This window comes from Castor canadensis, chromosome 5 (genome assembly GCF_047511655.1).
Source record: "Castor canadensis chromosome 5, mCasCan1.hap1v2, whole genome shotgun sequence".
NCBI classification, from domain to species: Eukaryota; Metazoa; Chordata; class Mammalia; order Rodentia; family Castoridae; genus Castor; species Castor canadensis.
In genome coordinates, this window is record NC_133390.1 from 172,231,399 (window position 1) to 172,248,617 (window position 17,219).

General features: G+C 46.8%; 1 protein-coding gene across 5 annotated transcripts in view; it reads right to left on the reverse strand.

Annotated features, from left to right (window-relative positions):
- Atp9a (ATPase phospholipid transporting 9A (putative)) overlaps positions 1–17,219 on the reverse strand; it is a 122,815-nt gene that overhangs the window by 88,068 nt on the left and 17,528 nt on the right. For 4 of the 5 annotated variants that reach the window (XM_020175154.2, XM_074074984.1, XM_074074986.1 and 1 more), the window contains 2 exons: positions 7,668–7,812; positions 6,043–6,156 (listed from right to left, as the gene is read on the reverse strand). In XM_020175154.2, coding sequence (XP_020030743.1) covers positions 6,043–6,156; positions 7,668–7,812 — 259 coding nt within the window. Of the gene's footprint in view, positions 1–6,042; positions 6,157–7,667; positions 7,813–8,838; positions 8,977–17,219 lie in introns of those variants that run through there. The other variant, XM_020175155.2, reaches the window with a different exon arrangement.

The following is a 17,219-nucleotide window of genomic DNA, read 5'->3' on the forward strand; positions in this document are numbered from 1 at the left end:
TCGCCTATGATGCCAACTACACAGGAGGTATAGTTAGCAGGATCATAGTCCTGGTCTGAGGCCAACCCCATACAAAAAAGCACAAGACCCTATCTGAAAAACAACTAAACCAAAATGGCTGGGAGGTCAGGTGGTAGAGCACCTGCATAGCAAGAATAAGGCTCTGAGTTCAAATCCAAGTACCACTAAAAAGGAGGGGGAGAGAGAGACAAAGAGAAAGAGAGAGAGAAATAGAAGTGCCAATGTAGATATAGTCCAGAAATAAATCCAAACTGCCCCCCTTAGGAGGACCACTTTAGGAGGTCCATAACATCAACAGATATTTAGGAAGAGTCATGAGGGGCCTAGGATAGTCTGAGCTTGTAAAGAATCATAGGCAGTGATAACACAGACAAGTAACTTTGAAGGTTCTAAGCTTCTTTTGTAAAACTGTATATCAAAAATAGTTTTACAAAGCTGGGAATGGTGGTGTGAGCCTGCCACCCAGCTCCTCCAGAGTCTGAGGTGATGGGAAAACTGCCTGAGGCAACAGTTGTCCCTGGGCAACATAGCCATGGGACAGACTGGAGGAACTTATCTCCCTGGGGCACTGGGATAGAAGCCAAGCACTCTTACAGCACTGCTGAACACTGTTAATGTTAACATCGGCCTTTATTGTAAGCACCCCTTCCAATGTTTATTTTTCCCCTAAATAAGCTAGGAAGTTGGGGCCCTGGGCAATTTCACTCCCTAAGTGACAGACACCTCTCTGGTGCCCCAGGTGCCTTGAGTGGCAGACTATCTATCAGTCAAACAGCTGGACAAATGGCCCTCACGGCAGGGAGCTGCTTTGAACACTTCACAGATACCTTGAGGGAGCTAAGAGTGACCACAGAGACTTGCTGCTGAAGCAGAGCTCTGGCTTCAGAAGGCTCTGTCCCAGCCATGACTGTTTCACCCAGCTCCTGCTGGACTTTCTGCCATCTCAAGGCTGTGATGGGTGCATACAGCCCTTCATGTTTATAAAAGGCTGTGCTATGATTGGTGCAAGCACCCTTTCTATCCATATAAGCAAGATGTTCCATTCTCTTTTGGAGTCAGCTCGAAGATACTCTCCTATGTTGCTCCCTGGTATTGCAACATTAGGCCCAATAGAAGATTTCTCTTGAGTGGTCTTTTCTGATATAATTTTGATCTTTATCATTAATAGAGCTGTAACACATAGAGGAGATGGCAGAAGTGGTACCAGGAACAGCTGCAAGTTGGTAGCTGAAGAATTCCAGAGAGCAACTAGGAGCAGGTAGCAGAGGCGGCAGAGACAAAAAAGGACTGTGATGAGCTAAAGATGAGAACCTGTGGGCCATGGTTGCTGGGAGAGTTCCAGAGAGCTGCCAAGCCTTAAGGGCCAAAGTCTCAGACAACCTATGCCCCGAGAGTTGGAACACTCTGGATCTAGAGCTGGAGTTGAGCTGCTGTAGGGGCTGAGGGTTCCAGTATGGGAGGCTGTTCAGAAACTGTAACACCAGCAGTGCCTGCTGCAGCCACTGCCCACCTCTGCTGGACGCGGAGGATTACAACAGCTGCCAAGTGTAGGGCTGCTAGTGCTTAAGACCCAGAAAAATAAGCCTCTAATCTGAGGGCCTAGTGCCATAAGTCTCTGGCTTCTAAAACTTGGGAGTCATGAATCTAACAGTTCTCACAAGTCCAGACCTGGGCCTTCAGCACTCAAGGGCCCGACTGCCAGCCCTTCTCCTACCTATTCATGGCTTCTACCCGTGTAGAGCGAAGGGACCCAAGTGAACTGACTGGTAACAGCAAAACCCCATCTCAAAAAGAACAAAAATGGTTTCTAAAGCAACACTAATCTACAGGACACAGAAATTAGAAAAGCAGTTGCCTCAGAGGGCAGCAAGAAGTCACTGGAAAGAGCAGCAGAGAACTCTGGGGTGGGGGAATAGAAAAGGTGCGATGTTTACATGAGTGTTGACAATGTCAGGTCTCACTGAATTGAAAAGTGCTCTATGGTACTGTATGGTATGCAGATTATATCTCAATATCAAAATTAATCTAGATTATATGGTCATCATACAAATAATTTCATCTGAGTAATTTCTCCCCCTAATGTATTAGTATCAAGAAAAAAAAAGAGAAGAAAATAAAAAAGGAAAATACACTGGGTGCTGGTGGCTCACTCCTGTAATTCTAGCTACTCAGGAGGCAGAGATCAGGAGAATCATGATTCGAAGTCATCCCATGCAAATAGTTCCAGAGACACCCTGCCCCCCATATCCAATATAACCAGAGCCAAACGGACTGGAGGTGTGGCTCGAGAAGAAGAGTGCCTGCTTTGCAAATGTAAAGCCCTAAATTCAAATCCCAATCCCACCCAAAACAAAGAGCTATCAAAAACTAAAACTTAGCCCAGACAATGAGCACCAATGCTGTTAGTGGCAAAACTTAAAAATCAAAATGAGGACATTTCCTGATAACTTCTTATATGTCTGAAGCTATATGGAGCATTTTATTTACAGCAATTCATTCTTTTTCCCAAAAAGCTGAGGAAGTCAACATGACCACCATTTTGACAGATGAGGGATCTAAGGCTCAGGAAAGCAGGCTGGCTCAAAGTACACCAGTCCCAAAGCACTTGGCTCATGGTTCTCATTCAGAAATGCTGCCTTGAGCAAGATTTCAACCAAGAGGCCTTTCAGTGTGGTCAGAAGGCATTGCAAAATGTCTTCTACATAAAAATCTATTAGGGGAAACTGTCACCATCACCTGAAAATACATGCCATCTAATTTGTCTTTGTCCCCCAACCCCCTTCTCTACAGCCTCTAGGAAAAGAGGCAGAAACAGAAAAAAATACCTCCCAACTTAACCATCACAGGAAATCTGACTACAAAATGCCCAGAGACCTCCCAAGGCTATCCACATGTAGAGAGAAGCTATTCACCTGCCTGGCTTCAATCCTACACCATAGTCAAGAAAACCAGTCAAGTCAGTGAAGAGACAGCAGAGGAGGTAAGAGAAAAAAAAAAAATTACAATTACTGTCAGAGTTCTGGCTTCTCTTGAAAGTCAGAGTGTCCCTTTAAGAAGGGGAAATTGTTGGGAGTGAATGGCTGAGCTCTCCTTAGAAGGGGGTAAACCCTACAAGTCATCCCAAGCCCCACCAGACCACCTGACTCCCCCATTGGCTGACTTTTGATTGGGGGTGGGGGGGAATTGGAGATCGTTATCACTGTTGCTGGTGGGGAAATCACAGAAAGGGCAAAGGAAGCAAGGGGCTGTAATGTCACACGCCAACACTGGTCCTCACTCACCAAGCCCAGGTTTCCATCTGGCCTTCCACCAAAGGAGGGGTCACCTCTGTTCTAAAAGACTTCAAACATGCTGAATGTACACTTGAGCTACTTACTTTTCTGTAACTCACCAACTTCCAGAAAAGTAACTTAAGATGTAACTTCTATTATGGTAAGATCGAAGCCACTGAAAAGAATAAAAGGCAACTCCCAGCTCCTAGCTAACTGGCCATGGGCAGATCTTCCCAGCCTCTTTGAATCTACACATGTAAGTAATAATGGAAATATTTGTTGGGGGCACCATAAAAACTGGAGCACACTGTCCATCGTGTTCTGCAGCTTACTTTTTTCATATCATGAAAGCCACAATTCATATCTTCCCACGGCAGAACCTATGGGCTACTTCAACTGATGGGCGAGCAGTCACCATTTAGGCAGCTTCTCACAGAGCCCTATTCGTTCCCACACTTTAGTGTTCTAAACCACACCGCAAAGAACATCTTTCACAGTCCACGCCACACACACAATACTCCACAGAAGCTCCTCTCCTTGGAAACAGAGCACAGGTTGTGCACTCTTAGTCTGAAACGCCCATAACCTCGCGTGACTTGCAAGTTCCTTATTCTCCGAGGGCCCCTGCTCTTCTCCACCAACTAAGGAGTCTCTCCCCTCTTCCAGTCCTTTTATGTGGGAACTTCCAAAAACCACCTCTGGAAAAATTCAGTGGAGCTGGTCGTATTTCCCACCCAGCTGTTTCTCAGTCATGTCAATTCTAACAGAATTCCATCTCCCTTAGCCACATCTACCTGAGTCTTGGTAAAGAGGAAAAATGTGTGGCTCAAGTGGTACAGCATTGCCTGGCAAGCTGAGCCCTGAGTTCAAACCCCAGTATGGCCAGAGAGAGACAGAGACAGAGACAAGGAAACATTTTCCCAAATGTGGCTTCAAGTCCCCTTTTCCCACCAAAGGTGCCAATTATGATGTAAGTGAGACAGCAGGGATGCTACGATGTGCTACCCAGTGTTCAGGTCTGGGGATCCACTGCTACAGGGCAGACGGATGATAGGGGATAACGTGAGGGGAGCGAGCACAGACCTGACTGAGAGTTGAAAGGCAGGAGGGCAGGCACCACAGCTGCCTTTGTGGATGTTTTGTGATCCCGATTTTAAAATACATGCATTTGCAGGCATCTATAGTTTAATGTAACGTTGTAGTGTATAAAACACATGCATCTATAAGAAGACACTGGAAGGAAACACACCAGAGAATAAAAGGGGTGGGGGTCTCTCAAAGTAGTGGCTGTACAAGTAGTTTTGAATCCCCCTTTGTGGGTTTTTTGGTGGCATTAGGGGTTGAACTCTGGACCTTGCACTTGCTGTGCAGGTACTCTCCCATTTGAGCCATGGCCCCAGCCCTTTTTTGCTTTGGTTACTTTTGAGACAGGGTCTTATTTTATGCCCTGGATGGCCTAAACTTTGGTCATTCTATTTATATTTCTTGTGTAGCTCAGATGAGAGAGGTTTTTATTGGTTGAGATGGGGTCGCATGAACTTATGCCCGGGCTGGCCTGGGGCCACAATCCTCTAATCTCTACTTCCCAAGGAGCTAGGATGAGGCGCTGCAGGCTTGAGGTGCAGCGGATGACTACAGTCTTGTGTTCTGGTTTGGTTTGGTTCTTCAAGCTTTTCTCCAATAACATGAGACCCTCTGCACTTGAAAAAGGAAAAGAGAAGCAAAGAGAAGCTGTTCTGAAGGCAGTAAAGCAATCAGCACAAGCTGGTGTTTTAGGTGAGTTCAATAGACAAGGCTTGAGAGCTGGATTTGGAGTAGTCTACACCAGGCTGGTGAGGCAGGGGTGTGGGGGATTCTGAGTCCAGAAGGTACAAGAGTGAAGAAATGAGAACTGGCCTGTCTTCAACCAGGGCAGAGGCTGCAAAGGGGCAGCCTGGACAGCAACCCTCCAGGAGATGGGCAGGACCAATTCAAATGGTGCCTGCCATCTTTACACGAGTTGTCAATGTTTAAAAACCAAGAGAAGCCGGACATGGTGGTGCACGCCTGTAATCCTAGCACTCAGGAGAGGCTGAGTGAGTTCCAGGACAACTTGGGCTACACAGAGAGAGCCTGTCTCAAAAAAAAAAAAAAAAATCAAGTAACTGATCAGTCAACTAATTAATAAGTAAAACCCAAGAGTATGAATTCTTGTCTATTCCATTCACTGCTGCACCCTCATCATGCAGCATAGTACATGGCATACAGTGGGTGCTCAGTAGCCATTTGCCAAGGTTAGAAGGAAAAGGAGATGTGGGAAGACATAGATAGTTCTGTTACACCTCACACACTCAAGGATTCTCCTACTTTTCCAACCCTTTCTTCAAAGATAAAGGAAATTGTGATCTCAGAAAACAACTGAAATAATAAATACATGAGGACAAAGGACTCATCTTCACCACTTGCCACGTGTCCTCAGAGTCTAGCCCCATGCCATGTACAATATGCATGCAGTATGCATTTGTCGAAATAATGAAGGATAGAGCTGACTGGATGAATGGTTCAGGCTTTGCTAAGTTCAATGACGGTGGGCGTGAGCTAGAGCTGCAATATTAAAACCTGGGAACTCCCACCAGTGTGTTGGCTTCAGGACATCGTCTCCTGAAAAGGCCACTATCCAGGCCCACCAGCTTGAGTGGGGTTGGCAGGGAGAACAAAGAATTACTTGTTTGCAAACCCGAGGCTGGGAAGGAAGCAGCTCACTACTCACCAGAGGAACCCAGTAAGTATAAAGTGCACCGAGTCTCATTTCAGGAACAAACTGGGAGCAGGCAAGGAGCAAGAAGTAGAGGTTGAAGAAGTACTTGAACTGGTTGAACAGCACCTGGGAGATGAAGACAGCAGAGAGGAGACACTCAGGCTCATCTGATGACTGGGTTTGAAAGATTTCATGGGAAGAGAACGTGTAAAAACGTTCAGACACAAGGACACAACTTACACACTACTTTTCACAGAAAGCTTAAGCAGCTCCATACGTTACACAGGATAACAAAAATACCATTTGCAAAAGTAAGTAATGGTATACAAGGAAACTCTAAACATCAAATTCAGGATCAGAGTTCTGGGGAAGGGGGGTGGTTAAGGCACACAGGGGACATCAATTGTATCAGTCATCTTTTATTTGTTTTGTAAGTACAGGTAGGCAACTTGAAGTGTTGTTTAGGAAGAGGTTTTAGTGGGAAATGTTTATGCTGGCAGGCTGAATCCAAAAAGGAAGACAAAAGGTGTAATTTTGACTCTGCAAAATAATAGAGTAGACTCCGATCCTGGCGGAGTAAAATACTGGGCTCTGGCAGAGTTGTGACTATTACCGTGTCCTCTGGGAGAGAGACTGGTGGCTAGTTTTGGCCAATGAGCAAGGAGGGGAAGTATCTTGGCTCAAAGAGGCCAAAGGAGGTGGGTAAGAGTCACTGTGCCTCTTGCCCACCCTACCATGGGACTTTGGAGCCATACATGCCAGATGGCACAGGTACACATGGAGAAGCATCGCTAGAGTACAGACTTTCCATGAAACAGAAATAAATCTTTTCCTGACTTAAGATACTGAGATTTGGGCAAAGTGGGGTTTGTGTTAGCTGGCAATGAATATAATCGAAATCATCTCTTTAAAAATGTTAACTTGACCTTGACTACAGTGTAATATATTTGTACCTCTATTATTGTTCAATGTCTAACACTGTCGCTGGCACTGTTCTCCTTCCTTCATTGGAACTGACTGCTGCTGCTCCTTCTAAAGTCAACTGGCATTTAGAGGCCACGCTGGATAAAAAGAGGGTGCGTGTGTGTGTGTGTGTGTGTGTGTGTGTGTGTGGTGGGTGGGTGCATGTGGGTGTATGGGGGGATGTGTGCGTGTGCGTGTGCGTGCGTGTGTGGTGGGGAGATGTGCTCAGCTCACGTCCATGAATTTACGTGAGCTAATGTGGAGGTGTCATGACTCTACAAACATTAAGCAGCAAAAATATGAACTGAAATTCCCTCTCTAGGTGACAGGGTTAAACTTTCTCCGTTCCTTTATTTACAGCTTTCCAATATTGGTAGGTATTTCATGATGACAAGGGGAAACTTAAGCACTGATGATATTCCTTTTTGACAGTTTGGTTACAGTGCTAGGTCCCCAAATCAATGTGGAGTCATTCTAAGTGAGTGGTGGAGTATGACCACCTTACAGACAGAAAACAGCCCTCCCCAGGTGCCCAGGCCAGGCAAGATGAATGGTCAGTGGCTAAGGTGACACAGAGAAGACACAGGGCATTCACAAAATCTGCCACAGGACCTTGGCCTACTAAGACTGGTATATCACAAAAAGAAAAGTGTGTGGACCATGCCTGCACATACCCCAGGAAGAAAGGTGAAGAAATTGTACTTCTGATTGTTGATGACATTTCGAGGATATCTCTGGTCCCTCTTCTCAGGATGTCCCAACCAGACAGTACGGGGCCTGGGTTCCCCTCCACCACAGCATCTCAGCCATTCACAGCACCTGTGGGAAAGACAAGCCCACACATCAAAGCCACGCCCATACATCAAGGTGACGGTCCATGCACCAACACCATACCCACACCATTAAGACCCTGCCTGTCCCATACAAGCCACAGCTACACACTGAGGCCGCACCCACATCTGCCCAGGCCAGGCCACACACACATGAGGCCACAACTCTATCTGTCCACTCTCCTGGCAATGCTTTTTTCTAAAGGGGCCTGGGTGGGCAGGACCACAGCCATATGGTCCTGCCCAAAGCAGAGGCACCTAAGAAATACTGGTCCACATAAAAGATGATTTAAACCCAAATTACTCATTTCAAAAAGTAGGATTCATTTAAAAACAAAAAGACTTAAACTGGGGCTGGTGGAGTGGCTCAAGTGGTATAGCACCTGCCTAGCAAGCATGAGGGCCTGCTCCCCAGTACCACAAAAAAAAAAAAAAAAAAAAAAGATTTAAGCTAAAAATTTTTACATTTTACAGATACGACAGGGAAGCCGACCAAGGCACCCAAGTTTCCAAAGTGTGAGACACAGCTGCATCTGACCTTAAGCCGTGGGTCTTGCTCCAAAGTCTCTTCCACCCCATGCTGTAAGAGCCACTGGTTAGCCAGGATTGTTAAGGAGAGGCGGGGGAACCCTTTTTTAACATGGGAGGCTCAAGCCAGAAGGCCAGCTGCAGGCACATTAGTTCTCCTAGGAGGGCAGCTCATAAAAACAATGCCTCTCTCCCCAGCACCCGGCTCCAAGACATCCTCATGCAAGGCAAGCCAACACCCAAGAATGTGGATCACTAGCACCATAAAGCCACTCTGAGACCCACTTATCCTTCAAGAGCGCTTACAAACAAGGGACTTCAAGAATTACAAGCCCCCCTAAGCAATGCAATGATAACGCCCCACGCTGAGTTGCTTACTATGCTGCCTCAGCACACAGGCTGGGAGGGAGAAAATCCCAGCCCTACTGGCCCCCTGACATGTCACCAAATGAAGTGAAACCAACCAGGCACAGCATATATGACTCACATAAGTACTTGTTAGCTGCAGACCCTTCTTCTCCCCTTCCTCCTACAGGCCAGGTCCTGGTGGGATGCTGAGGTACAGAGCTGAGCTAACACAGTCCGCAGGCATCAGGACTGAAGCTGAGCCACCCAGCAAGCTGCCTGCTGAGACGCTCAAATTTCCACAATGAAACATAACGCTCTTTATTAAAAATAGCATCCTCGTTCCAGTAAACCAGTGCTGGGTGGAGTGTGCTTGGATACAGGCAGGCGCTGTGTCTAGTAATGCAATCCTGGGCATTTGAAGTTGTTCAAAAGCCAGAGATACACAGAAGCCTTGGGAGAGCCAACCCCTCCTTGCTCTGGCTCCTGGATGCAATCACCCATGCTGACCATCGGTGGATGCTAACTGAGGAGTGTTATGTAAGTGGAGGAGGCAAGGAAGGAGGAGAGAGAGGAAGAGAAGAGGAGGAAGGGATGGAGGAAGGGGAGGTTCATTTGACAGGCAGCAAAGTACTCAATGTGCAGAAACCTTCCTGATGGGTTAGGACCAACCTCTCTGAGAACCAGTAATTCTCTCTTCATCCTACAATAATCCCATAACCATGGGCCTCACAGGGGCTTTTGGTTGTGGTTTTGTATTTTAGGTACTAGAGATGGAACTCAGGGCTTTTGCAATCACTAAGCAAGCTGCTCTGCACTTGAGACATGTCTCAAGTCCTTTTATTTTAGTCTGATTTTTCAGATAGGGTCTTGCACTAACTTTGCCCCAGTTGACTTCCAACCATGATTCTCCTACCTCTGCCTCCTGAATAACTGGGACTACAGGTGTGTGTCACAGGTGTCGTCTGATTTTGGGGTACTTAGCAAAGTTCTCTGTGTTAAGCTCTTTCTAGTTAAATCATTATGCAAAAAGTACAAGGTGTAATCTTTGCCCAGCTCAGTTGTACGTTCCTAATGAAAGAAGGAATTGATTTAAGAGAACCACATACTGTCAGGTTGACGATTGAGAGAAGTTTTCTCTGTTTCGTTTTGACAGGAGGTTCCACACAACATGCTATCAGGTTACACCTTTCCTCATTAATCTATGAGAGTGCTCAAGTACACGAAGTACCAGGGTGTTCACCAAACAGCCACCGTGCTAGCAAAACACCGAAACAAACCGAAGCACTCCTCTGAGGGAGACTGGCTAAATGAATAGATTGTGCATAAAACAGAACTCCTAACAGCCATGAAAGAATGAGGCAGAGCTACCCAGATGAAGTTGCTCCATTTTCAAGATGGGCTAAATGGAAAAGCAAAGAGCAAGACATGTCCATTCGGTGTCTGTTCCTGCAGATGCACACGTGCACAGGCACAGAAAATGTCATGACACGACAACAGTGCTGGTACCCTTGAGGAGCAAGGAGTAACATTTGCATTTTTTTTAGGGGGCAGCACTGGGGTTTGAACTCAGGGCCTTACACTTGCTAGATAAGTGCTCTCCCACTTGAGCCACTCCACCAGCCCTTTTTTGTGGTGTGGGTTTTCAAGATAGATATTTACAGGGCTGGTTTCAAACCTCAATCCTCCTGATCTCTGCCTCCTGAGTAGCTAGGATTACAGGCGTGAGCCACTGGTGCCCAGCAACATTTGCATTTTTAATACTGCACAAGTATCGACTATGAGACCAAATCATTCTCAGGTTATTTCATTATATTAAGCATCTACTTCCTGATAACCCAGATGTGCCCATGTGATACAAAGTTCTTCTCCAGGTCCTGATAGGACCAAACCCTGGAACAAGATGCTTTGCCTTGTTCTTCCTTTCATCTCACTGTAAAACTGGGTCAAGTGTTCAGCACAGGACAAAATAAAAACTCTTGTTATCTGAGCCTACTGTACTTGTCCTCACCCACTGTGTTTGGCCCCGCCCACTGTGGTTGGCCCTGCCTGCTATAATTGGCCCAACGTCCAACTCTTTAATCAATTTGACTTTCACCTCACTCTACTTTCTCCTTGTACTGAACACAACTTGCACACTTGGAATATATAGGATTAGTGTGACTTTCGCGTAAACACTCAGTAATAACAAGAGCTTCTTTGTGTGTGGCACTGGGGTTGAATTCAAGGTCCTGAACTTGCTAGTCAGGTCCTCCACAACTTGAGCAATGCCCCCCCCCATCCTTTTTTGCTTCATTTACTTTTCAGGTAGGGTCTTGCATGTCTGCCCAGGGCCAGCCTCAGACTGTGACCCTCCTAACTATGGTCCCCTCGTAGCTGGGACCACGGGTACACACTACCATTCCCAACTTTTTGGTTGAGATGGGAATCTCGCTTTTTGCCTGGGCTGGCCTCAAACCACAATCCCACATAACTTCTTGTACACTCAGAGTCCCAAGTCCTTACCTAGTCCCTGGGTACTCAGTAGTGAACAAAACAGCTGAGGTCTTCCTCTCATGGAGTCTGCCATGGAAGGTGAGACAATAAACAACTACCCAAGCCAGGTGTGGTGGTACATACCTGCAATCCCAGCCCTCAGAAGACTAACATAGAAGCGCCATGAGTCTGAGACCAGCCTAGGCTACGTAGTGAGACCCTTCCTTAAAAAAACAAAAATTAAGCCAGGTACTGGTGGTTTCACACCTGTAATGCTAGCTACTTCAGAGGTAGAGATCAGGAGGGTTGAGGTTCTGGGCCAGCCCAAACAAATAGCTTGAGAGACTCCACCACCAAAATAACCAGAGCAAAATGGACTACAGGAGTGGCTCAAGCAAGAGAGTGACTGCTTTGCAAGTGCAAAGCCCTGAGTTCAAACCCCAGAACCACCAAAATAAACAAATTACCCAAAAGAAAATGAGTCCAGGGGCAAGAGAGTAAGTAGCGAAGGGGGCATGGCTCCCAGAGAATGGCTGGGCAGGGAGGCTGCAGTGATGGCTAAACTGAGTGATAAGAAGGAACAGTCCTCCACACATGCAGGCTGATGACATCCAGGGACTAGGGAGCAGCCTGATATATATGAAGCAGCCAAAGCAGTGTGGTCCAGCTGGAATGCAGTCATCAGGAGGAAGAGAGGAGCAGGGCAGAGGCACAGGACTACATCACCAGGGGGAAGCCTGTCTGTCACTCCATGCACAGTGAAGATCACTGAGTTACAAGCAGAGGGTGGTATGACCTGATGGACATTTTGTAAAGGATCCCTGGCTGCTGGGCAGAGAAGACACTGCAGCAGGCAAGAGGGGAAGCAAGGAATGGGCTTCTTTCTGGGGTCATGAAATTCCTTGCCGTTGACCATAGTGGTAGTTGAACAACTCTAAGGATACACTAAAAACTGTCAAATCAGGGCTGGCAGAGTGGCTCAAGTGGTAGAGTGCCTGCCTATGAAGTGCGAGCCCCTGAGTTCAAACCCCAGGACCACCAAAAAAAAAAAAAAAAAAGATTAAAATGGGGCTGGAGGTACAGCTCAGTGAGAAAGCACTTGCCTATAAAGTTCCAGGTCTGGGTTCAATTCCTAGCTGCACAAAATAATAAATAAAAATAGATGTATGAAGAAAACAGTTATTTGATCATATTCAGCCCGCCCATTGCCCTCTCTCATTCCCCATGAGTTATCTTAATAAAGCAGTCATATTAACAACAAAATATGGAAAAACATAGGCATGGTGGTACATGCTTGTAATTCCTAGCACTGAGGCAAGAGGATCATGAGTTAGAGGCCAGCCTGGGCTATACAGTCTTAATACAAAACAAAAGTAAAAAATGAAAAAGTGGCACCAGGCACTGTGGCTCATGCCTGTAATTCTAGTTACTCAGGAGCAGAGATCAGGAGGATCGAGGTTCAAAGCCAGCCTGGGCAAATAGTTCCACAAGATCCTATCTCGAAAAATCCTTCACAAAAATAGGGCTGGTGGAGTGGCTCAGGTGAAAGCCCTGAGTTCAAGCCCCAGTACTGCAAAATGAGAAATACACTCTCTCCTTCAGTGTTCACAACAATCTTACCAGCTAGGTACTAGCATCTTCACAGGGGATAAACTGAGTCATCGAGGGTCAACAACTTCATAAGATCTGCTACCTGTGCCACTGGTGGTGGAAGGAATGGAGCCTAGGCTTATCTGACACGAGTGCCAAGCTGACGGCCCTGGCTGCACGACTACACTGTAGCTTTCGTTTTTTTGTTTTTGTTTTGGTGGTACTGGGAATTGAACTCAGAGCCTCACACTTGCTAGGCAAGTGCTCTGTCACTGGTCATCAGTTGGGCCCAGTCCTTTTGTTCTCTTCAGTTTGTTTTTCACATAGGGTTTTACACTTTTGCCTGGGACCTCCACCCTCCTATCCCCAGGAGTGCACCACCACACCTGGCTGCAGCTCTATTTTTAAACCCACCTGTACCCACTTGGAGGAGAGCCAAACTGAAAAGGAAGCCAATGAGGAGGGCAGGGCAGATGAGAAGGGCTTCCCATTACCTTGGAAGAGTGTGTAAAGGAGCACAACGTCTGGGCTCCTCTGTCTTGGGAACTGATACTTTCTTCCTGTTTTATTTGACTTTAGTCAAGCCACTTGCAATTGTGTCACATGACCAGACCATTCTCAAAACCATGTTCCTGGTTTCTCACCCTTGAGGTGAGAAACTGAACCGTACCACCAGTAGCAGCAGGACCACGTGTACCAGGGGAAAGCTTGAAGCCAGACCCCTGCACCCCAGCCCTGCTCCATGCTGCCTGAGGGGCTCTGTACCACTCATCTTTGATTCCCACTGCTTGTACCTAAGAAACAACAACAGTTAAGTCCTCCACTACTGAATTTCTTCAAGAATTCGGGATTTTATATATTCAGGATACAGGGGACTACCTAACATGTAATGGTCATTCAGTATATTATTTCTTAAGACATGTTTCAGACTAGTGGCATATCTCAAGCAGTACAGTGCTTGCTTTGCAGCCGCAAAGCCGAGTTCCAACCCCATTAACTCAAAAAAAAAAAAAAAAAAATCTATGTTTCCAGATTTAGAAAAGAAACACAGTGGGCTGTGGGGGTGGGTCAAGTGGCAGAACATTTGCCTTGCAAGCACCACGAAGGCCCTGAATTCAAACCCCAGTACTGTCAACCTCAATAAATACATAATAAAACTAAGGAGTAAAAATTAAAATTAAAAAAAAAAAAAGAAGAAGACAGGAAGCAACAATTATTAACAAAGTTAAAATGTAAGGCTAGAAATAATTTAACTTACCCGGATTTCTACTTACACCATTTATATAAGGAAAACCAAAGTGGATTTCCTTATAATTTGACTCTAAAACAAATAAAGGCCTTGTTAACCAGATATACACTGGTCTCAGCCATCTGGCTGAAAAGCAGAGGGCAAGCACAAACCATGGGGGGGTCCCAAGAGGGAGGGGTGACACTTCACAATGCATACATTCCTGCACATCTAAAACACTGAACTGTGACTTTGTGTCGACTTTGTGTCTGGTTTAACTTTTCTGTTTAAAAATTAAGAACCAGGTATGGTGATACATGCCTGTAATCCCAGCACTGAGGAGGCTAAGGCAGGAGTCGAAGGCCAGCCTGGGCTACTTGTCTAACATGTATAAGGCTCTGGGAACCCTAACACTAATTGAATAAGTAAAAACCCTCCCCCACTGCCCACATAGCATTTGGATCTCGACTGGCAGCCTCAGATCTTGCTGTGCCCTGCAGGGCATACACCAGACCCTGTTCACATCCTCCTGGCAGGTGTGTCCCAGGTGACTGTGAGCTGATGGTCACTCCCCTGGACCCTTTCACACTTCCCTGGTGCCCAGCACTCCTTCCCACACTTTCTCTTGATCTAGGCCATTTTGTCGCAGGTTCTAACACAGGTGTAACCCACGGCTACCCAGCACCGGGCACAGAGCAGGAACACCTACAAAATGCCAGAGGACCAAACAATTTTATGCAAGGAAATTCTCCCAGTCACCAAAACAATAAGCAAATGTGTGTGTGCGCCATGTTTAGTGTGCGCCAGGCTCCATGGCAAAGCCAGCAAGTGAATTACTTCTCCAATCCTCCCAACAGCCATACAGCATGGCTGTCATCCTCTCCTGCCCTTACAAATGAAAAATCTCAAAGACCTCACAGAGGAAAGGGCAGAGTTGATGCCAGGACCACCATGCCAAGCTGCAGAATTTGGCCTATGTCACCCCACTGTAGAATGAAAGCCATCTCAGAGTTGTCTTGCCAGAAACCTTGGGAGGAACCAAATGACAGGGCCCCACCAGGAGCACACAAGGGGTCCCAAGTGCCTCCTCCCTCCAGCCTTGCTGTGTTCTACTGCCACCAAAGAACTTCACGCACAAGAACTCAGCAGTATCATCATGCTAGCTTTTCAGAGGGAGCAGTCATAGAGCCAAACTTGAACCAGGACAGTCTTACTTGGATCCATGCTCTCAGCCCTCAAGATTCTCTGTACTGGGCTGGAGTGCAGGACACTTGCTTTGCACACACAAGGCCTAGGTTCCATCCCCAGCACCACACACACACAGAGAAAGAAAAAGATTCCCCACAGCCAACCCTTGCCCTGGTAAGCCGCCACCTCCACTAGGAGGAGAGCCTTTCTCCTGCCCCTGCTCCCATGGAGACCTGAGCAACACTGCCTGTCCTGGGCATAGCTTTGGCCCCCAGACAGCTGAAGGCGGCCATAGAAAATGTCTGCAATGGCATAAAATGCCAAGGACAGTTACCACACCTGTCCTCAGAAGGAATTTGCCTCTACAAAAAGAGAGGGGGTGGAGTAGAGGAAAGCTCAGGTGTGTAAGGGCACTCAGCAGTCAGAATTCTGAATCATGCCTCTCCTAACATCCTGCACCCTGGACTCCAACACCTACACTGCCCACCCCACTTCTGCAGGGAAGCCAGGCATGACTGTGCTTGGCCCTCCCATCTATACCAGCTTTGTCAGGAGCAGCTGTCTAGAAAGACTGCCAGCTGGTCGTGGGGGTGTGCACCTGTAATCCCAGCACTTGGGAGGCAGGCGCATCATGTGTTTGAGACCCGCGTGGACTACACAGGAACACCCTGTCTCAAAAACAAAACAAAACAAAAACAAACAGAAAAAAACCTTTCCTTCTATTCACTCAACATGTACTGAAAGTTCACAGACTCCCAAACGTATCTCACACAAACACCTGACATGCCACAGGAGGAGTTAAACGCAGTAGTGTACAAAGCATTCGTTGTGTCAAATGGCAGGTGCAAAGGCCATCACCCAAATACTGACCCTTCAGCATGGGGAAACTGAGACATCTGAAGGGTTTCAACGGAAAGCACCTTTCTGGAAAGCTACTTACTTAGGCAGTTAGAGCCTTGAATGCCTGAGGTAGCCCGGTGATGACAATGCAGCCTACAAAAATTCCTCAAAATACAGGGCAAAGTGTGTGCACAGCAAGATGCCCTCGACAGACTAGGTTATCATTTGCAGTAGCACAAATGAGCTGAGAACGCCACACAGTAGCCATTTACGGAGGACACAGATGAGAAGGAAACATGCCTGTGACTTACCAGGGAAAGGAGGGCTTTAGATAACTAACGGCTGGGGTGGGGCTCTGTGGCAGAGCACTGGACTAGCCCAAACAAAAGGCCCTGGGTTCCATCCCCAGTACTGCAGAAATAAGATAGTAATAATAATAAATCTATGTACTGAACCTTTAACTTTTCTACAGCAGGAATTAATTACCTTTATAATGGGGGGGTTACTATTTTAAAGTCCCATTGGGGGTTCTCTGGCCAGGTTCTGAGGATAAATGTGATGAAGCAGATGTGGGGTCAATCTGAGTTCTGTGACCTAGGTCTCTGAGAACAGGCAGGCGGCTGGACCTGCGCTCATTCCTTAAAGCAATGGCTACAGGACGGAGGCAAGGAGGGAAGGGAAGAGGGAAGGAAGGAGGGAGGAAGCAAAGGTCTAGATTCCCTTTTTCCTGTGCAGAAGAGGGTTCTGCTGTTTTCCCTCCTCCTGGCTCCAGAACTCAATGTACACCTTCACCAAAAACTGCCAAGTAGAAGCCAGACACCGTGTAGTCCCAGCTACTCCAAAGGCACAGGTAGGAGGATACTCGAGTCCAGGAGTTTAAGTCCAGCCTGGGCTATACAGCAAGACCCAATCTCAAAAAAAAAAAAAAAAAAAAAAGCTCCATGTGCCGACCGAACACTCATACCCCATGAACTAGGAATACAGTCTCTTGGGACTCTGTGTTTCTGAATAAAGCTGAGAGCACAGGGCAGGCAGACCTAACTGGAACCAGAGCTTCTATTCCTCACTCCCTTGTTCAGTAACTATTTACTGAACACTTGCTATATGGCAGCCTTTGTGCTAAGCACCAGGATTATGGCTACAAGACAAACATGGCCGCTGCTCCCATGGAACCTACATTTTGCAGGTGGGAAAGGTAGGAG